This window comes from Vipera ursinii, assembly GCF_947247035.1.
Source record: "Vipera ursinii genome assembly, chromosome: 2".
NCBI classification, from domain to species: domain Eukaryota; kingdom Metazoa; phylum Chordata; class Lepidosauria; order Squamata; family Viperidae; genus Vipera; species Vipera ursinii.
The window spans coordinates 127,823,532-127,846,120 of record NC_139513.1 but is presented as its reverse complement, the minus strand read 5'-3'; the positions used below and the strand labels follow the sequence as shown (position 1 = coordinate 127,846,120).

The window sequence follows — 22,589 nt, the reverse complement described above, 5'->3', positions numbered from 1 at the left end:
ATCCGAAGACGAATTCCAAGGAGCCGATCCATTCATTGGCTTCTATTTTGCGTCATCCTTGTCCTCTCCTTAATCCGAAGAGAAATTCCAAGGAGCCGATCCATTCATTGGCTTCTATTTTGGGTCATCCTTGTCCTCTCCTTAATCCGAAGACGAATTCCAAGGAGCCGATCCATTCATTGGCTTCTATTTTGGGTCATCCTTGTCCTCTCCTTAATCCGAAGACGAATTCCAAGGAGCCGATCCATTCATTGGCTTCTATTTTGGGTCATCCTTGTCCTCTCCTTAATCCGAAGACGAATTCCAAGGAGCCGATCCATTCATTGGCTTCTACTTCCACCATGGTTGTTGGCTCTGCAAACAAGCAGGGTAGTAATCAGTTGGTCATTGCTATTCCTGGAAGTCCTTTTCTTCTTTCTTTTCCCTTTCTTTTCCTCTTTGCACTTTTTCCCCCTTTTTTACTTTTTATATTTTTCTTACTTTGTATTAGGCTTCTATCTTTGTATTTGTAAACTTTAATAAATTTATTGTAAAAAAGGTAAAGATCTAGCTTTATTTAAATATACATACATACATATATATATATATATATATATATATATATATATATATATATATATATATATATATATATATATATATACATATACACACACACAAACATACATACATACACACACACGTGTGTTTGTGTGTGTGTGTGTGTGTGTGTGTAGTGATTTTCAATATTTTGGTCAAAAGTGGCAAATGTATCAAACCCAGCATCTAGCGGTTATACACACGACAGTTTTTTATTTTCAGGTTGATGAAAGAATATAATATGTACATTGTTAATTATGTGCAAACAAAGTATATAATTAAATAATACCGGTAGTTATTCTAGATCATGCTTTATTTATGGTGTGGACTCAAGTCTGAATTTTTTATCTTTTTTTTTTTTTTTTTGATTAAGAAACCTTGCTGTGTTGGAAAACAGCAAATCATAATTTTTCCTTCGGAGAGGGAACTACACAGTATGTGAGTGTTCTGCTGCCACTTTTATACACCAATATGCATTTTAGTCCCTAAAGTTTGTTTATCAGCCATATTTCTGGGTTATTACCAGTTAACCGTTAAAACAAGCATTTGTCAGTTTTGAAAACGAACAGTCAAGGAAAACTGGAAAAAAAATTTTTTGAATCTCTCTTACATTACTAATGTCATGCGCGCGTGCACACACACACACAGACACAGACACACACATATATACATATATACATATACATATACATATACACAGTGCTTTTTTTGTAAAAGAAAAAGGTGCCGGAACTCACACATGTCATACAACCCGCCTTGCCTACCCTACAAGGTTCCATCCAAAAAAGGTGCCGGAACTCCGTTCTGAGCGTTCTATGAGAAAAAAAGCCCTGCATATACATATACATATACATACACACACACACACACACACACACACACACACACACACACACACACACACACACATATATATATATATATATATATATATATATATATATATATATATATATCTCCAAGGAAAACAATAGGAGCTCACACGACTCAGCGTAGCTTTTGTACTATTTAATTGATAATTCAGGCTCACAGATAAATTCATTCAGTTGTTTAGATTAGCAGGGTGAATCAAAGCTTGGTGAAAAATACTCATGGGCTTAGACATATGCTACAAATTAAGAAACACGATGCCTTTGAGCACATGCTCGGTTTTGGCAGTTTGTGATCTAGAAAAACCAAGGCTTGAAGTTCTTTCCTCTCCTGGTTTTCCCCCCAAGCATTCTTTCATGATATTGAAATTACAAGAAGGAGGCACTGTGTTAATGGACAATGCGACCATACAAAAAGCATCCCATCATTGTTATTCCAGCTTGTATCAAAGGGAGTGACATCTCTCTAGGAAAATAAATGAATATTTAAAGAAACAAAGTTTCCTGAGGATTACAGAGGAACAGAGACAGGTTATGAATGGAAAAGGACATTTTCCATATTTTCTTTTTCCATATTATTCTATATAATTCTTTCCTCTCCTGGTTTTCTCCCAGACATTCCTCTTCGGTAGTGTAATTTTAAGTGGAAAACATTTTTGAACTGTTCCTATTGTTAGTTGTTTGAGTATTGGGAACCTTTCCCAATCTGTTGTAAATCATCTGGAGATCTATAAATATATAATAGTCAAGCCAGGTTTAGATATACAGCCCCATCTTCCAAATGCTAGTTTAGGAAAAAGAATCCGTGAAAGAGAATAGGATTGTTGCATTTCTCCCCCCCCCCTTTTTCCAGCTTTTCTGGAGTTCTATTTAAGTAGATCTTAGAGTGATTCCTGATGATGCCAGGGTTTAACAAAACGAAGTGCTGTAACAGGTGGGAAATATCCAAACATACGTCTCTCTATGCTTTAGTGAGGCAATCTGACAGCCACAGAAGATAACATTTAAGGAATCTTTGGTGAAACTTGGAGATCATAAGAAACACACCCAAGGGGAGAACGTGGCTTTAAGTCCAGAATAGTTCGGACAACTAGCATGGACAACAGAGTATTGTTTTAATGTATTTTGTCAATCTGTCCCTATTAGTTATATTAACCATATTCCAAAGCATGGAAGGTTTTCTGACTGGAAAGATTGCAGCCTTTTTGCCAGTGGGGTCAATGGGCCGTATCCTAGCCATTGAAAGCACAACTCTATTTAAGCTATGCATAAGAAAGCGCAGTCCATTGTAGCCCTCAGCGAGGTATGAACGAAAAATGTCTCCAAAGACCACAAGCAAAGCAGTGAAATCCATTCTTGAGGCACTCTAAAGGGCTGTCATCCCACAGCATTAGAAGATCTCCTTGCTAGGGTGTCAGAACCTGCCATCTTTCTTTCACATCTTATAACAGTGATGGCGAACCTTTTAGAGACCGAGTGCCCAAACTGCAATCCAAAATCCACTTATGTATCGTCAGGTGCCGGGTGGGCGTGGCCCATTGGGTGGGCGTGGCCCATTGGGTGGGCATGGCCGTGGTGGTAACGGCAGACTGGGTGGGATTAAAAAATTCAATCAATCCCAACTTTGCGAGATCTTTTTTTTTCCCCGCGAGAAGTTGAAATGGATTGATCGAACTTTTTTTTTCTTTTTTGCACACGGCGGCAGAGGCCTAAAGCGAATTTTTTTTCATAAAACCCAGCTGTGAAGGCCTAGGACTGGAGCGACGGCCCGTGTGCCCACCGAGAGGGCTCTGCGTGCCCCCTGTGGCACCCGTGCCATAGGTTCACCACCACAGCCTTATAAGGTTATCTTTTAAGGCTTGCTTGTGTGCTAAGGCACCATCTCCTCCGCTCTCTGTTGGAAATAATTTTGCAAAAAGAACCTGCTTCCCAGGGAGCTGCATTCTGTCATTCAAATCACGTATGGGGCTTCTGGGTTACTTGGCTGTCACTAGTACCCCCTCTTTCAGCCCACATCTGTTTCTCATTCTTGCACGAGCCTCTTGCGGAAACACATGGCTTTCCTCTTCAGGCAGCGTGCAAGGACTCTTTTCCCAGCTTGTTTCTGAATTTGTCCCAGCCCGCCCCCCCCCCCCACAACCACCAACAATTTTAATTCGTGTTTGGCTTGTAAAGGCGGTCCTCATCGCTACACTATGCATTTCAGATATCTGCCGTTACCATATCATACCATACACATCAGTAGATGCTGGGGCTTGGGGTTGTTGTTGTTTTTAGAACTGTGGCTTTTGAGGATGTAGAGCCCCTGAATTGTACAGACTTTCATTAAACTCTGCCCCATGGGTTTGGAGATGATGAATATTAGAATGCTGCCCTTTTATGTGAACACATATTGACCAGAAAATTTCGAATCATGCTTTTATGAATGACTCCCAAGTGCCCATTACACTCCCATCTGTATCTATAGGTGTTTACTGTCAGCCACTGCTTGTGAAGGTATAAAAACCCCTTCCAGAGCAAGGCGGCTATTGCAGGGCATGCAGATGTTAAGAGGTTGCTAAACTGCCTTTGAAAGTACGTGAAGGAATTATCCATTAAAAAAAATCTAATTAAGCAATTTCTTTTCTTCTTTTTTTTGCTTTTGAAAGATACCCTCCCCTTCCCTAGAGGGTCTTCCTGGGTGGATTACGGTTTTTTAATATTTTGCAGCTCCCTGCTTTAAAATCGTTCCTCAGAGCCCTCTTTCTGTTCCATCCCTCAGCGGCTTTCCATAACGAAGGTCTGATTCGCTGTCTCTCTACCCTCTTCCTAGCTAGTCCAGAAATGAAAAAGAAAAAAAACCAATTTGGTCTCCGTGATTCACCGTTGCCATTAAAAAAAAATGTCTATCCATTCAGATTTAACATTTTTTGCCTCTGATGAGATGTGGCTGGGTCTTGCTTGGTGTCTAGTGTGCGCTGTCAGTCTGTTCCACTTACGGTCATCATGTGCAAAAAGCCCACAGTTCTGACATCTGTGTTAACAGGCGAGGGATTTAGAAGAAGACGTAGGGAGGCCTTTGCGAGCTTCAAAGGTTACACCTGTAATAGGCATTTTGGATGCACTTGCTTTGTCATTCCCATCTCGCACTGCCTTCTCCTCCTCCTCCTCCTCCTCTCCCCCACCCCCAGCTTGTTGGCTATGCAGAGTAGAAGCTGGAGCTCGTGTCTGAAATGGATTACCACCACCACCCCCCATTCCTCCCTCAGCTTCTGATAACTGCTGGAACAGCTTGGCTTGTTGGAGCACTCCCTGGTGCTTTGGGAGAACAATCTTTTAATAGCTCCTGTGACACAGAAAAAGGAGCTATTGCCCTGCTGTCATTTTTTGTTCAGTTTTACAGTCTGCATGTCAGGAGAAAACAGTGAACTAGTTTCTCCCCCCCCCCCCCGTGCCATTCAGTCACCTTGTAAAAGTGTTAATAGTTACCATTTACAGATGTTCTCCGTGAAAGTATGTTCTCCTTATTGGGCAAGCCTTCGCAAACTTATCTGCTGCCCCCCCCTTTTTTGTTGTTGTTGTTGTCGTCTGTTCTTGGGTTTGAGCCCAAGCTATGCACCTGCACACAATCAAGGATTTGGGTCAGCTAAATGTCCTAGGAGGTGATGACTTTTCTGCATACATTAGGGAAGAACTGGGAACATTTTTTTTTCCTTTTTAAAATGCCTGTTAATGTGACTGCCTCCTTCCCAGAGTCGAGATAGGAGCGGAGCAGCGGTCTTCTGAACTTCTTCCCGGCTACTGCTAAGCTTGTAAGCCGTCCTGAGTCTTCAGAGAAGGGCGGGATATAAATGGAATTAAAACAATAAAAAAAAATTTGGAATGACAGAAGTAACAGATGATGTAGTACATATGGATTTTCTTGGTTCCCATAGATTTCTCTTGTCAGTGGCCAGAGATTTGTGTTGGTGATCATGTCAAAACCATCTTTTTTTAGATGCTGTGAGACATATTAGTTCAGAAGCCTGGGGTAACATCAGATGAATTAATTCCTTCTCTCTACCAATAATTACGCCATTATCTTCATGTCCTTAGCTATAACTCTGTATTTATTGTCTAACAGCACAAGGGATTACTAGTTGGCATTGTGGATGCTGCTGAAATTTTACTTTAATTGTTTCTTTACTAAAGAACTTTTAATTGTTTCTTTACTACAACAGCCTCATATTTGTCCATTAACACAAGTAAAGATTTTGCTACCTTAAAATAATCTGTTCTTTTTAAATTGTTGAATTTTCTTCTTTCATGATCTTCCGAAGCAGGGAAGGAGTAATAAAACAGGGTGTATGATAGGTTAGTCTAGAACAATATTTCCCAACTTGATGCCATTCAGATATATCAAGTTATATATCCTAGAATTGATACTGAGCTTTCTTTAATTTATTGCATTCCTCATGAATTGGGAGATAATGACAGTGCAGGTAAGAGCCCGCCAAATTCAGCAGGCACCAGCTTGGGGAAAGCTAAAGGAATGTATTCTTCAATTCACCAACCATGTTAACTCTAAAAATTACCACCAGACCAAGAGAGGCAGTAGATTGCAGGAAATGCAAGCATGCACATGAATAACCCAGAGCAAAAAAATAAGAGTTCATTCATGTTTTCCTCAGCATCTTTAGAGTTTTTCCTCAGCATCTTTAGAGTTTTAAACTGGCTACTCTTTTCTCAATAGACACCTAACTGGAAACAAGCATTTAAAATGTGTTACTTTTGTAACTGTTCTTTCCCTTTGCTGGTTAAAAATAAGCATGTCTATGTTTACCAATTAACAATTGCTGTGTATCCCCTCCCATTTTTTCTTTCCTCAAAATTTGAAAAGAATAAAGACTTCTTAATATGCTTTTTTCCTTTCATAGGAACCAGAGCATTGATAATGTCAGAGGAGAGATGATGCTGGTTGAAATTGTGGGATAAGTGCCTTTACCTCTAGCACACAAGCTGTAGTTTTCATTCATTCATTCATTCATTCATTCATTCAATTTCTATAGGCGCCCATCTCAGTCAATGACTCTTCAAAGTACAGTTTAAAATATATTACAATTAAAAATATTAAAACATTTTAAAAGCAATAAATACATGCTTTGTAGGGGATTGATTTTGCGAAAGGAGTGGGTGGCAGTGTCCCGGGGTCAGGTGATCACCCTTTGCAACCTTCCGATGTGCAAAGTCAATGAGGAAGCCAGATTCACTTACCAACCCTGTTACTAGCTTAACAGCTGTAATGATTCGTTTAACAGCTGTGGCAAGAAAGGTCGTAAAATGGGGTAAAACTCATTTAACAACTGCCTTGCTTAGCAAAGGAAATGTTAGGCTCAATTGAGGACTACCAGGACTGAAGAACATGAAGAGGTTTGTCCTTGCACTTTATTTGAATTATTCCAGGATAAACTGCAAGAAGTACGAAGCAAAGCAATTATATTTTTCTTGTAGGGAGCTCTTTACCTGGGATATTTTGAAACAAAATCAGCTGCCATTGTGGCTTTAGAGGCCACAAAGAGCATCAGATGTTTTTTTTTCCCCTCCTGCAGATCTGAATTGATTGTAACGCAGTGGGCCAGACAGTGCAATCCTCTTCTTCCTGGGAGCAGAGCTGCCCCCCCCCCTTAAGTCAAATTCTTGGAGAGTATTGGAAAAGCTTTTAGGGTTGCTCGCTCATGATGAGATTTTATTGCAGCCCAGAGGGACTGGTTGGTGGGCCATTAAAGTAAAAGTGGATGCTTCGGAAAACCCTGTGGGAAAAGTCCTTCCCTCGCTCACCCTGTCCAATGCAGCCAGAGGAGTAGCTTGGGTTGGCTCGGTGTGAGCCATCGTTCAGCCACTGGTCCTTGGGTGCACTCCCAACATTTGGAGGTTTTCATCTCTTCCCTACCCCCCTTTCTGCCTGATCTTTTTTTCCCCCCTTCTTCTGCTGTTTTTATAAGCTAAGAAGCTTTTTAGAGCCTCTTTGCCTTTTTCCTGTCAAGCCCAGCACCCCTCATAAAACATTAAGAGGCACAACATTACTGTAACATTATCCGAAGGGACCGCAAGGGCGACTCCACAGTTTCAGTGATTATTACACATCCTGGGCAAAATGGTTCTCTCCAAACCACATATAGCCCCTTATAGATTTCCAAGCAGCATGAGAGGCCGTTAATTCACGCCCTGATGATGAACTTAATTTTGCTTCCTGCTGAGAAAATGACAGCTTTGAGGCAACTTTGTCTTATTACAGAGTGGAGACTTTTTTTTATCTCTTTTCCCCCCTTTTGTTTTGCTCTGAGTGTCACACTGCATGTGTTTGCGTGTGTGTGTGTGTGTGTGTGTGTGTGTGTGTGTTATATATGCAAAGCCAGAGGTTTTAGATACAAGCTTACTAGTTATGTTCCACATTGTTGAACACAACTGGAGCATTAATAAATTAATGCCAAAACCCTCCACCTTATCAGAGGGGAATACAAAGCTGAAATAAACAAGGAATGTGCTGTATCTGTTCTGCTTTTCCCGGCGTAGCTGCCGTTTAGTCAAATGACCTGGAGAAAATCAGCTTGTGACAGTCCCAACATTCTAGGCCAGGTGAAAGGATCATGGTCCAGGTGATAAAAGTTAAATTCCTGGTAGAAGCTGCCAGTGTTATTTCAGAAGCTGCTGAAATAAAGATTAATCCAGGGCTTGCCACTAAGCCCTGAACTTAAAAGGGGAAACATACATGTAACATGTGTTCCCTTTTAAATCTGCAACTCACTGACTGTGCCTGAAAGCTCGTCCGGGTTGTTTGGCTGCACAGCAGTCCTGCTGTGAGAAACAGGAAAGACAGTGTCCATTCCCTGTTTCTTTCAGCTTTCTATTCCCCTCTGATAAGGTGGGAGTCTCTGGCATTAATTCGTTAAAATGCTTCAACCATGGGTTTTTTCCAGCGGGGAATGCAGCTAGCAAGCTTGTATCTAAACTTCTGGCTTTGCAGCTGGATTTTCTCCCCCTGAGTTATTGGTAATCAGGGTTTTGGGGAGAGAGAATGTCCTTGTAAGTCTGCACAACTACAAAATTTGACACGTATTACATTCAGTCCACTATTTTTGTTTAAAGTAAGTTCCTTTAGACATATAGTAAGGGTGAAGAAACTTGGATGTTTACATGCAATGCATCTTAATGGCTCAAAACTGCTTCACTCTGATTTTTTCCCCCCTACGTGGCCCGTGGAAGGGAAAGCATATGCCACTGTGATTGAAAATTGCATGCTACGTATATCTGAGTTACAAAACAACAGTATTCCCAGCAGCATCCAAATATGGACGTATGGTTTGAAAAGTAGGGTTTTTAAGGTAGGGTTTCAACTCGCCGTTCATAAAGGCCATTTTAGCTTGAGTTTCTGGGAACTGTAGACCCAGTGGAATGCTGGAACCAGCTCATACAAGCTTGCAAAAGCTGATTGTTAACTTTTCTGGAATTCTATGAGCCACTTGAGAGCAGAGCTGAGTCACAATAGAGCAGGCTGCTTAGCTGTTCAGTGGCTAGTAGTACAAACACTGTGGCAGCAATAGATCTGGAGATCCAATTGTTAAACACTTACCAGCACACCACTTAATCTAGACCCAATGTATATTTTGAAAATACCAACTTGGGGAAGATTGATGTATGTGGTTTCTTCTCCCCCCCCCCCTCCTCTCCCCCCCCCCCAATCCCATGTGTGGTTTAAAAGTCTTCTTAGTCTGGGTTGGACTTCTCGCGTCAGAGAGCAACTTTTCAATCTTATACTAAGCAGTGCCTATCTTATTGCCCATTAATATTTGTCCCCATCCCATTTTCTTTTCTTTCTACTCCCCAAGTCCAAATATGGGTAACATTTTAGCCGGGTGCTGCCATTGGGTTATATGATGATCGCCTCACCGGAAGTTTGGGGATGCTTTTATTTTCCTTTTAGGGGTTGGGAAAGCTTATGGAAATAGGCGTGACAGGTATTCCCAGTGACTTAATGCATTTGCTTTATGCAGTAAATTGTAAGAGAGGTAGACATGCCTGGTTGAAAATTACTATTTCTTTGCTGATGTTGCTGAGTTCTGGGAATTGCAAAAATATTCCATAAGTGGCCCAAGGGCTGTAGGATGCCCACTCCTGCATGGTCCCTAAACGGTATAAACAGAACTCAGCAGCCTGAGCAAGGATAATGGAAACAGAATGATTTCCTGTTTAAAACAAAATGTATCCTATCCTCATGTTGTCACATAAGAGCTCCCAGGTTTAAGGATATTAAGCAGAGTGCCTACAGGATTCTGTCCACATTTTCTCTGAAGAATCATGAGCTTAAGGTGGAAGGGGTCTAACTCCCGCACTTGGTACTCTGGTGAGTGGATGTGGAAGACAAGTGCTCTTACTTCCTTTCTTGAATCTTGCAGTAGGTAAAGAATGGCCCTGTCTTGAGAAATCAGATTTAACATATATTTAGCATCAGATCCAGCATGCAGAAGCTACTGTGCTTTAGGGAAAGTTTCCCAAATAATCTGGGCAATGAGCCATACCAGACCCTGAGCCTACGTTGTCTCACTTTTGGTTTTCATTTTATCTAAATCAGGGATGGGCACGCACATACAGAAATTGAGGGGGGGGGGAATAATAATAATAATAATAATAATAATAATAATAATAATAATAATAATAATTATTTTATTATTATTATTATTATTATTATTATTATTATTATTATTATTATTATTATTATTTTATTTATATACCGCCCTTCTCCCGAATGACTCAGGGCGGTGAACAGGGCAAGCATAAAAAATACAGAGATACAAAAGTTAAAAAGGATTAAATATATACCCAACTAAAAACAGTAAATACAAATATTAAAATAACAATAAAAAACCCCACCCATTCCCCATCAGGCCAGGCCGGCTTGTTCAAATAAGAATGTCTTTAGATCACGACGGAAGGAGTGAAGGTCAGGCGCCATCCGGAGCTCAACCGGCAACCCTTCAGTCTGCATATATGCCACTGAGATCATAACATCCCCACCATATTCTGGGACAGGGACGGCTAGTCCCACTAATTTCAGCAGAAGACTTTGGGGAATGTTTTTGCAATTGTTGTAGCTACAGACTTCGTTTTGTTATTTGCTTCCTCTTGCATTTCTGGAAATACTGGTTATCTTTCTTATATCATGGCTGCCAGACATTCATATTGTCCAAATATAGTTCCTTACAAGTCAGTTTCTTTTAACTTGCAAATATCAAAGTCTCTGAAGTCACTATAATTGTGCCCTGTGCTGGTGATTTGCTAATCTACCGGATTCCAAAAGACCATGGAGTTCTAGTTTAGTTGTGGTCCCTGACAACGTTCAAACAGTTTTAGAAACCCAGAGGTTGGTAATCATAGTAGTCTAGGTAATGTTTTCTCCTACCCATCCTCTTTCCCTGATAGGTTCCTTTGAACAAAAAAGGGGCTATAGCAGGCACGCTGGCTGAGGAATTCTGGGGGTTGAAGTCCACAAGTCATAAAAGGGCCAAGTTTGAAGACCCCTGGGCTGTAGTTTGAGGTTGCTCATTCATTTGCTCCTTGTTGCCTGTTGGTCTAGTTCACGGGTGTCAAACCACATCACATGCCGTGTTGCGACGTATCGTGACTCTTTTTGCATTGCTGGCAATAGGGTGGGCGCGGCTTCAGTATGATGAAACGGGCACGCGGCCCAGCAGTTTGACAACCCTGGTCTAGCTAATCTGAGCCTCTGATGCCTAAATCAGCCTTCCCTAATCTGGGTTCTCTCCAGCTGTATGGATTTCAAAATTTTCCACCCAGGGAAGCTGTTGTTTAGAATTCTGGGAGTTGAAATCCAGACAACATAGCAAGAGTCCAAGTTGGAGAAGGCTGGAACCCAGCCACGCAGCCACCCACCCCTACCCCAACTTGATGTTCTTTTAGACTGAGATGTGAACGAGAGAGAGAGGGACAGAGAGAGTAGAGTGAGGGGGATGCAGCTTGAATGGAGAACATGTTTCCCGAGAGCTCTCTGGGACATGGAGCCAGCTTGGCTTGGAAGTAGGACTTTGGCTGTAATTCTTCAGCTGCTTTACTTTCTCTTGCATTTGGTCTCCCTGACAATGCTAAGGCAGCTTCATGAAGCCAAGTACAGTACTCCTGTCTTACCCCCACTGTGTTCTGTTCCTGGCAGCAGCCTACTCCAACTTGTGTACCTGCTGAAGATCATCTGCCCCACTAGGAAGGTGTGTGGGTGGAGGCAAAGTTAATGTTCACAAGGAGCTGAGAATGAAAGTGGGACAGGGTGGGGAAGGGTGTTCACATAAGTGTGAGAATGGCTATTTCAGACTTCAACTCTGCAGAAATGCTTGGCGTGACTTCAGCTGCCAGAAGTGAGGGAACAGTCTGAGCTGCGCTATTTTTTGGGGGGGGGCGGCGTTGATAAAGCTAACTCCTCAGGCTGTTTCACCATGTAGGCCCCTGATAATGGGAGATTTAGTCTTCGTGTTCTCATGTGTTCACTCTTTTTTAAAAAAAAATGACTTTCAAGGTGAATGTCTGTGGCTTTGGTCGGATGGGAGAAACATTGAATGTATTCTTAACCGTTTAGTCAGTAAAGCAGCTGGAGATGAGAAGGATCTGCCCCATCCACCTGCAGAATTTCAAAGCCCAGGAGTAGGACTGTCACTCTTCCTCCTCGCTGCAGGCTGCTTTCCTGCAGAGAGCAATGTCAGGCTTTTAAACTAGAGGCATAATTGGGAAAGCCTGAAGCCTCTTCCCAGAGACACCCTACCTCCCTCCTGTTAATTCTGGTTTTAACAGAGAAGAGCTCTGCCTGTATCTGCAAGCAGGGAGAGAGGCTGGCAATTCCTACAGCAAGAGGCCTGAATAAACAGGCCCCAGACAACCTTCAGCTGCCTCCTTTCTTCACTCTGCCTTTCTTTCTTGGTTTTCTCCCTCCTGGGAATTTCTCTTTGCTCTCTACCTCTTTCGCTTCTGTTGTAAACCAGCCCTTTAGTATGTTTCTTCTAGGTTTGCTAATTCCAGCAGGTAACTTCCCTCAGCCATGCCTGGCATCTTCGCTGTTTGTCATGCATAGCATGTAAATGAGCAAGAGCAATGCTGCCATCTAGTGTCCACCCATCCCAAACAGCAGCATTTTGTTTATACTAAGAATCCAGCACAATTATTTGTGTGTGCGTCTGTGTACAGTATATACCCAGGAGAGTTGTGATTACTTTTCTCTCTTATATTATAAAATGGAACAGTGTGTGTGTGTGTGTGTGTGTGTGTGTGTGTGTGTGTGAGAGAGAGAGAGAGAGAGAGAGAGAGAGAGAGAGAGAGAGATGGATTAGTGTCACTTCTTACACCTAAAGAATCTCTTGAGTTTGCACTTATGCTCATATTTCTCATTGGCAGTATGGTGGTATATAGATGGGGAAGATGGCGCAGAGTAAAAGGGAAGGTTGTCTCTTCCCAAGCATAATTGATGCCATCAAACTAACAACTTGTTTTCCACGACAGTTTCTTCAAAGCCGAAAACAACAGGAGATACAGCCACAAGAGAAATGGGGAGCTTGATTGTATGTCAGATGGGCAGTCTGTTTCCTTAATCATTTCCAGAGCTTTTTTTGTAAAAGAAAAAGGTGCCGGAACTCACGCATGTCATACAACCCGCCTTGCCTACCCTACAAGGTTCCATCCCAAAAAGGTCCCGGAACTCTGTTCTGAGTGTTCTATGACAAAAAAAGCCCTGATCATTTCTAACTATGTTTTTCAGATCAAGACCCTGCAATTCAAGAAGTGGCTGATAACCGTGACAGACCCAAATTGGTGAATGAGAAAGAAGAGGTGGAGCAACCACAGATCAAAGTTCCCATGGATATGCCTAAGAGAGAAGACAAGGAGAAACCAAAGGAGGAGGTACAACTGGACCGGCCTGATCAAGGTAGTGTAGAATTAGAACTGGAAAGAGCAATAGAGGCTAGAAATATTGAAGTCAGAGAAGCAACAGATTCACAACTTCTTGTAATTTTCAATTCCCATTTATTTGATCAGAGAGCCCTGTAGACGTCAACTTATAAATATGCATGAATTGTATTTCACCAAATGTGTTGCTTTGTATGCTGTTCTTGATTGAGAGTCTGTGTTTCTTTTCCTATAGGCATTGCACAACCTGTGGGAGAAGCCCATCGCCATGAGCCACCAGTACCACGTGATGGGGTAGCAGTGGATGAGGGCCAGGACCGGGAGGAATCTGAACAGAATCGGCCACCAGCAGACAAGGATGTCCTGGTAGAGAACAATGCTGTGGTGGAGAAGGAAGAACTTAAAAATGTTCCCAAACAAGCCGATGAAGAGAATGGCCAGAAAAAGTTGGAAGACCAGCCCATAAAAGATCACAAGCCAGTGCCCGACGTGGTTGCACACAAGGATGATCAGTCTCAGAGAGAGGTTCAGCTAGAAAAGCAGAATGAGAAGAGAGAGAAGGCTATGGGCGGGAAGAATGGTGCCAATTTGCAAGTAGTTGAACATGGCAAAGAAAGGGTAAAATCCATGGAGATGGAAAATGAAGCACGTACGTACTTTTCTCTGCTTCTTTTGGTTCCAGGGGAGTCTAATGTATTCCTTGGTCTTCTGAGATTTTGCATTTTTATACACTTGACGTAAATTATTACAGAAATTGATTTGTGCCATTGAACGCCTGGAAGAACTGACAGAGACAGTTAAAGCCACACCCACCCTAATCTGCTAAAGTCTGAGCTGGGCTTTTCAGGAATTTTTCAAATTCCTACTGTATCGACCTGCCCTGTTCACAGCTGTTTCTTTGCCACAAGGCTTCTGTCCTTTTATTTACAACGTCCACCTTGTGCCGGTGTTTTCTCCCACGTGGTCACATCCTAGCTTTTACCGAAAGAAAGAAGTCCACTTCTGCAATTAAAAAAACAAAAACGTGGGTTTTATATCTCAGGCAAAATAATTATGAATTGCTTCGTTTGCAGTTAAAAAAAAAAACACTTATGTGTGAAATGTAGCAATGAATTCCCAGAATCCTGCTTGCCCCGACTTAAATTCACAGTGTTTCTTTGTATGGAGGTACCACCGAAGAGCCGTTTCAGTCATTGCTTGGGAAAGGGGGGTGCACTGAAATTATTGGCCACGGCTCTTGTGCGATTCTTCACTTCTCTGCTAAGCGTCAAGTGCTGCCCCCATTTTGGTCACTGGGGATTCAGAGGCAGATCTTGACAGGTGCCTCATTGCATAAGTGCCCCATTGCTGAGCTCTCTAGGGCTCGGGCTTGCATTTTTAATAGGCTTTAGGCAGTTAGCAGTGGTTTCTTGCCAGCAGGCTATAATGCTGTTAAATATTTTTTATGACTTTTTCTTCGGCAATCAAGTTGGATAGAAACTGCAAAGAGGAAGGGGGGGGGCAGGGGCAGGGGCAGAGAACATCTGTCATTTTCTTGGCTCCATCCAGGAAATATCTGTCCGTTTCTTCTTTTCAGACGATAAAAAAGATCATGTAGCTTCTTCGGAGAAGTTTGGTCCGGCCCAAAGTGAGCAGAGAGAGGTTCGTAACGCAGAAGACAAGCCTGAGAGCAAGCTCGAGGGTAAGCGTCGTCCTTCCTCCACAGAGACAGACGTGTATATGCACATGCACGTGTGCACTCACACACTACACGTGTGCACGCTGAGGTTACCACCTGCTTCTCTGTCAGCCTTTGGTGCGCAGGTGTTATGCTATATATGCCTAGGCCAGGGGTCGGCAACCTTGGCTCTTTTATGACTCGCGGACTTCAACTCCCAGAATTCCTGAGCCAGCTATGCTGGCTCAGGAATTCTGGGAGTTGAAGTCCGCGAGTCATAAAAGAGCCAAGGTTGCCTACCCCTGGCCTAGGCCAAATTCTTTAAGCGTACCGTGAGGGAGAAGCTAGATAAAGGCTAGACGGCAAGGCCAGGCCGCCTTGTCTTTGAGGTGATCTCAGACTGCGTGATCTGAGGCTACAAGCACCAGAGCGATGCTCTCCTGCCATTTTGGTGAAAAGTAAACCACCAGGTCTCGTAGAGCCATTTACCTCTAATGAAGCCACATTCCATTTAAAGCTGCCGCTAAGTGAAGGAAGAGCCTTCTCCACCAGTGTCCCCAGTTCCTCAAAACAGATGTGATTGTACTGGGGGTACATCTGAATAGGCCGTATTTTAAAACAGAGCAGCCTCGCCTCTCCTTTCCTCCCTTTCTTTTCTCCCAACACTTCAGAAGTCGCCAGCATTAGGAGAACGGTTGGGCTTCAGAAGCTCTTCCCTTTTCCGTCAAAACTGCAGCGCCTGCCAGTCTGACAACTTAAACATAACCTTCAAAGCAGGCTCCTGTTAGACCTCCTCAAGTTCTTGTGTTTTATATATAGGACTGTGAAGGCCATCGCACATTTGCTAAAAATAGTTTTAGTCTTGCGAGTTCTCTGGTGTTTTGAATACTCCTATATACATTTTAAGGGACGCAGTGGCTCAGTGGGTTAGGACGCTGAGCTTGTCGATCGGAAGGTCGGCAGTTTGGCGGGTCGAATCCCGAGTGCCGCGTAACAGAGTGAGTGCCTGTTACTCATCCCAGCTTCTGCCAACCTAGCAGTTCGAAAGCACGTAAAAATGCAAGTAGAAAAATAGGGACCACTACGGTGGGAAGGTAACAGCGTTCCGTGCGCCTTTGGCGTCTAGTCATGCCGGCCACATGACCACGGAGACGTCCTCGGACAAGCGCTGACTCTTCGGCTATGAAACGGAGATGAGCACCGGCCCCTAGAGTCGGAAACGACTAGCACCCATGTGCGGGGGAACCTTTACCTTTACCTATATACATTTTGTGCAGAAATCCTCCAGGCATATGAGAATGATTTTGTCCCCTTGCCAGTCAAAATCTTCTGATTTCCCTAGACTGTTTGCCAGTGGGGTTAATGCTAAGACCAGCTGATTATTACTTTCTATCCCTTTTCTCTAATCTGTACCCCTACTGGCAATTAACTTTACATTAATTTCCTCCCCATTGTCTTGATAACATTTAACGTGTTTACAAGTTGCTAGCGAGAGATCTCCAGGTTGTCAATATATAACTGGTTGTTCCAAAATATGTTTGCTTCTTTGGAAAAGAATAGTTCTTTCTGAACTAGTGTGTCGTGGGGCCTGAAACTGTTCTGAGCTAAATAACGCCTATGATATTCAGTGGAGCACTTGTATTCTAAAATAAGCATTTCCTATTTAGTTTAGTGTAGGTAACAACCAGGTCTCTTCCAGTGGGTTCTAAGGACTCGGGTGCGTTATATTTTACGCGTGGAGTCTGTATGCCAAGAATTAAATGGTTGTGAACTCAGCTGAGAAGAGAAAGATGGGGGGGGGAAGATATCCCTGTAGGTAAGAGAAAAAAGCTGCACTTAAAAGATGTGAAAGCTTGATGAAAGCAAGAGGGTAGATTCCCCCAAATTGATTTCCAGATATGCTGGTGTTGTAGCTCCTAGAATTCCTAGCCCAGGGGTAGACAACCTCGGCTCTTTTATGACTAATGGACTTCAACTCCCAGAACTCCTGAGTCAGCATAGCCAGGAATTCTGGGAGTTGAAGTCCATGAGTCATAAAAGAGCCGAGGTTGCCTACCCCTGTCCTAGCCTTTTGTGTTTTTCCATGCTTTCAAGATACCATCTACTTCCTGTTTACAATGCAGCCCTTTTAGCAGTCCCAAGAAGGTTCTACACCCATTTGCACTCTGATTCAGGTGACTTTGAGGAGACAGATGAAACACCCCCCCCCCAAGTGGCCTCCAAGGACTCTCAAGAGTGCTAACGACCAACACTCAGAGTGCTAAGAATACAAATCCATCCATTCCCCACCAGTTAGAACCAACCAAAGAAGCTTCTTGGATGAGAAGCAAAAAGTTTTCAAAGAGGAAAAAATAAAAAGGAAGTCCAGTCATCTTTGGGGTTGGGGGGGGTGGTGGGGCGGGGCGGGGGAAGCAACTTTGAGACAACCATGACCTGGATGATGGAGCGTTTCCATAGACAATTTGCCTTCAAGACAGTTTTGATTTGTGCCACACATGGAAAACTCCTTATAGTTTTCTTGGCAACTTTTTGGGAAGTGGTTTGCCTTCTTCCTTCTAGGGCTGTGAGGGACGGATTGGCCCAAGCTCATTCAGCTGGCTTTGTGCCCAAGGCGGGATCCACAGTCTTCTGGCTTCTAGGATGATTTTTTTTAAAATCCCATTTATATCCCGCCCTTCTCCGAAGACTCAGGGCGGCTTACAATCTAAGAAGCACCAATCAATGTGCCCTTTTCATGGTTAGTGAGAATTCTGGGAGCTGCGGTCCTAACTCACGGAGGACACCAGTTTGGGGGAAAGCTGCGTATAGAAAGCTGCTTAGGGTACCTATATATGTTCTCACTTATTTCCTATTAAACAGCAGTGACCACGGTATCTGAGAATGTAAAATTGATCCAAATGATGCCCAAGTGAAATAGGGAAGACTCCTAGACAATGAGAAAATGTGGGACCATTCGGGAGGGCCTCTTTTAAGTCTACTTCTTTCCCATGTTTGCCTTACTTACTTAATAAACTAGAACAGGTAGTAAAAAGTAAAATGATAAAATAACAGAAATGAAATGTAGGGATTCCCATGCCTTTTATCAATGTAGGTGTCTGGATAACCAACCATATGTGAACATAAAGGCTGTATTTCTTTCCAAGTCCAATTCTTTTGACTATGTGACTGTGAGAATTCTTTTGTTTTTACATTCCCACTTTGCCTGTTTTTACTTTACATTACGCCAGGATGTGTAGTTTGCTGAGATTATTACTTGGCTGTCCTTTGGGACAAGAGTTCCTTTTCTGCTTATTTGCACAGTAGGTTGTTGATCTTCATGGTGTAGATCAAGAAGGAATGCCGTATTAATTATCCTTTCTGGCAAAGCCTTTCTGGAAGGTGATTGGGAAATCAGATTTCTTGAGGCTCAAGCTTAAGGATGAGCATGTTACCTCTAGATTAAAGCACAGTGTCTATATGCAAATATGGCAGAGACCACGATAGGCACAGGGACCTTCCTGATTTTCTTCTTGATGATCTGCAGTAGATTCCTTCTAGCCTCAGTTTCTTCCCCCCACCCCCACCCCTTCCAGGAGATGAGGAGAAGCAGCTCGACCATGCCGTCCTGTTGCAAGTGATAAAGGAACAGCAGGTTCAGCAAAAGCAACTCTTAGATCAGCAGGCAAAATTGTTAGCAGTGATTGAGGAACAACACAAAGAGATCCACCAGCAGAGGCAAGAGGACGGAGGCGAGGAGAAGCCAAAGCAAGGTAACACACACACACACACACAAAATATTGTAGAAAGATGCTTGTGGAGCTGTTATAAAATCTGCCCAGAGAAATCTCCCTTCTCCAGTGACTTCTACAAGCAATAGGTTAAAAGCTGACTTAATTCTGGAAGCTAAGAGAGCAGCTTGCTTCATGATTTGAAAATGCTAGGATACACACACACACACACACACACACACACACACACGGAAATGACAAAGGAGTAGGGAGTCAGCGAAGTAGAAGGAAAATGATATTAGAGTTTGAGGAAATCTCCACGCATCCCAGCACTTGTTCAAAACTATAGGAAGACTATCAACTATAAAACAGAAGGTACTGCTTAAGACACATCTTACTTATAATTTCACAGTTAATGCAGTAACTTTGGCAGTCAGATGTAGTAGGGAGGGTACTGAGTAATTCTCCGAGGGCCTCTGGCTAAACTGTTTAGTTGGTGATGAGAGTTTTCTAGTTTGCTAAATTGCGTATACAATCACTGAGAGCTCTCCCCTTCTCTTTGCAATAGAAATCCAGCTGGAACATGGCCTATCTTTGACCAAGAGTAAAGAGAGAGAAGATCACCCTGACAACAAAATGGAAAATGCTCCAAAGAATATACCAAGTGATAACCTGGGCCATCCTTTGCATCTGCCTGAGAACCAGCCCCAAAATCCTGATGAAATTAAAAGACAGCAGGCCATTGGTCCAGGAGACTTAAGACCTATACAAAACAAATTAACTGAAATTCCCCCTAAAAATCTTATGGCTGAAATAAACGATGATGAGAAAATTGTACAACATCAAGATAATGCAAACCACAAAGCGGAGTTAGAACCAGTCAGGAGCGATTCACAGATTGTTAGGCCTGATGGACACCACCAGGAAAAGCAAGCCAAGGCTGAAGACTTGAAAGGGCAGGAGATTCAAGTGGCGGACAATATTGAGAAAAGAAAGGAGGCTGTGAAAAGGGTGGAAAGCCAAAGAGAGATACCAGAGGTAGCCAACATCCACGGTGCTGAGGGAAGGATTCCTCATATAGCTTCTGAGAGTGAGTCCCTTGACAAGGAGGCCAAAAAAGACTTCCATGATCCAGAGATTCCACTTAAACCAAAGATTGCTGGTAAAGGACCAGGGAAATTGGAAGTCCATGAAACTGTGAAAGCTGACCAAGGTGGGGAAAGACAGAGGTTACCTTTGGACCAGGTTGACAGATTACAGGGCCAAGGGGCCAAGAGTAAAGAGAGGATGGCCACTGGATCCCATCATCCACAGCTGAGTCACGCCAATGGTCAAGGGCACGATTCAAAGAGAGAGCAAAGGATCCCAGAGAGCTTGCAGGAAGCTGACAGTGACCATATCTTACAGGTAGACATAGTTAGGCCTGAGTCCAGGGATCTTGAAAAGGTCAAAGCCAACAGAGACCTCAAGCTACAAGCAGACCTGGACCTACGCCGCAAAAGGCGAGATCTGGAGGAAGAGGTGGGAGGTGTAATATTTGGACTTAACCCCGTCCCGGATGTGAGAGTCAATGACCTCCGTAGCGCATTAGACACTAGGTTCAATCAGGCAGCAGAAGGTGCCCAACAAGCCCTTCACAGCCGACAGATTAAACAGATACCAGCGGGAGAAGAAGAGGCGTGAAAGTCTTTGCACTCTAGGGAAATGTAGGAATCCACCAGCTCCTTAAAGGTGTCTGTTATGCAGCTAAGTGCCATTGGTATATAACCGTTGGCAGCCCAGGTCAATCTGAACTGAGCCTCAATGAGCGAGCATTCTTTGCTCTGGCAGAAAGAGGAATTTCCATGCTGCCAGCCAATTTCATTCTTCAAAAATGCTCTTCTCACTCTGCTGGTAGCTTGTGTGCAAAACCCCAAGTTCCTCTATTTTTCCTGGGTTCTGAAAATGCTTTACACTTGCCATCTTTCCAAAGAAGCATGCACCTTTTTAATTCCTGCTCAGATACTTTTAATGGTTTCATTTCTATGTCTAGTGTCCGTTGACTTATTTTATCTTGTTGGAAAATGCCTTTATGGGTACGTGGATGTTACCCGCCCTTAAAATTAATGTTTGGATTTTTGTGTTCTACCATTTGCTAAATGGGTTGATTGGCTTTTGGAAATGGTTGCAAGAAGATGAAAGAAGTTCTGTAAACGTCTGAAAGGGGAGCATCTCTTCAAAGATAAAATCTTAGGAATATGGACTTGGTTGCTAACAAATGCATTTTTACAGCGACTTACAAACTGCTCTGATCGTTTTCAACCAGGTCCAGCATTAGCAATAATAAAAGTAACCTATTTTTTCTTCATTTTTGGTTATCAAAATGTAGGTCTGTTTTAAAAAAGATATCCGTCTTAAGTGCATTATGGAACCATACTGCGCATAAAAGCCTTGCAAGATGCTTGTTTAAATGATTTCAAAGGGGCACCATCAGAGTAGGCCAGGGGTAGGCAACCTCGGCTCTTTTATGACTCATGGACTTCAACTCCCAGGACTCTGGAATTCTGGGAGTTGAAGTCCATGAGTCATAAAAGAGCCGAGGTTGCCTACCCCTGGAGTAGGCCGATTACCTCTTTTCTCCATTTTGTGAGTGCGTATAGGTTAGCTTAAAGCTGTCCCCCTATATCCCTTCTTCAGTTCTTCAGGGGACTCCAATATGTGAAGTCTGATAGTCCTGTCCTAAACTTGGCAAGCTTCGACATTTGAACACAATTGATTTGTTCTAGGTGTCCTTAAACAGTCCCAAGGATTGTGTTAACAAATGATGCAGCAAATTTAAGCTCTGGACATTTGATCATCGCTAATATCCAGATATTTGGAATTTGGCTATAAACTATTAACTATCAAAGTCAGTTATCAGTTTCTTTTCCTAGAACAAGAAGAGAAAAATAACAAAGCGGATGTTGAGATTTGGGGAGGGGGGGGCAATGCCATTGTCCCATCTTGCCTGTGAAGTGTATTTGTTGTATTTCCATTCAGGGAGACAGAGAAATGTGACTGGTACCACTTGACTATTGCAAGGGGCATTTTTTCTTGTTACAAACATTACTGTTCTAACTTTTCCTCAGGCATCTCATTAGTCCTGTTTGACCATATTAAACTGACTTTAGGCAATTGTAATAAGCTGCAAAGGGCCTTCAGCTTACCTATAATCACCTCCCAAGCCTCCACCCCTAAAGGTCAGATGACATTTAGAAGCTTATGCTTCTGTTTTGTTAGTCTCCAAAAGAAATTATGGTCTTTGTGTATCAAACTATGGTTAGCACTGTCCATTTAGCCGTGATGTAACGGAAATCACAGCTAAATGGAAACTAGAGATTTCAAACTCCTTGCAAGTCATATTTGAGAATAATATGTGCATTAAAATCATTTTCATCGTAGTAAACCAGTAGCCAAGCTGAGTTTTAGTCATTTTGGACTACAAACCCTATAAACTCAATCAGCATGACCAGTGATGACAGGTGTTATAGTCCAAAAACACTTGCAAGACATCAGCTTGTTTACTCCTGGGTTTACTTGTGGCTGGGGGCAACATTCCTATCCCAAAATCCCCGGATGTTTTGCTATTCTCTGAGTTGGCTGGGCATCTTGGAATTAAAGGGGAGGGTTAATTGGGGAAAGACGAAATTAATGTGATATTCCACACGACCAGTGAACAGTGCTGGCCAAAGCACAATTAGTTTGTGGTTGGATTGCTGTTACTTCAGTATGTAAATTCAGTATGTAAATATGATTTATTTTATTTTTTGTAAATATCAGCCGAAATGCTTTAATGTGAAGGGCTATGAACGCCCTGACATGGTTTCTCTGGCCACAGTG

General features: G+C 42.7%; 1 protein-coding gene across 2 annotated transcripts in view; it reads left to right on the top strand.

Moving 5' to 3' along the window:
- Nucleotides 1-21,078, top strand: part of SLC38A10 (solute carrier family 38 member 10) — a 91,480-nt gene extending 70,402 nt beyond the window's left edge. For both annotated transcript variants that reach the window (XM_083354145.1, XM_083354146.1), the window contains 5 exons: nucleotides 13,219-13,386; nucleotides 13,603-14,016; nucleotides 14,944-15,048; nucleotides 18,597-18,773; nucleotides 19,300-21,078. In XM_083354145.1, coding sequence (XP_083210271.1) covers nucleotides 13,219-13,386; nucleotides 13,603-14,016; nucleotides 14,944-15,048; nucleotides 18,597-18,773; nucleotides 19,300-20,414 — 1,979 coding nt within the window. In that variant the 3' untranslated portion in view covers nucleotides 20,415-21,078. The remainder of the gene's footprint in view (nucleotides 1-13,218; nucleotides 13,387-13,602; nucleotides 14,017-14,943; nucleotides 15,049-18,596; nucleotides 18,774-19,299) is intronic.
- Nucleotides 21,079-22,589: the final 1,511 nt, after the last annotated feature.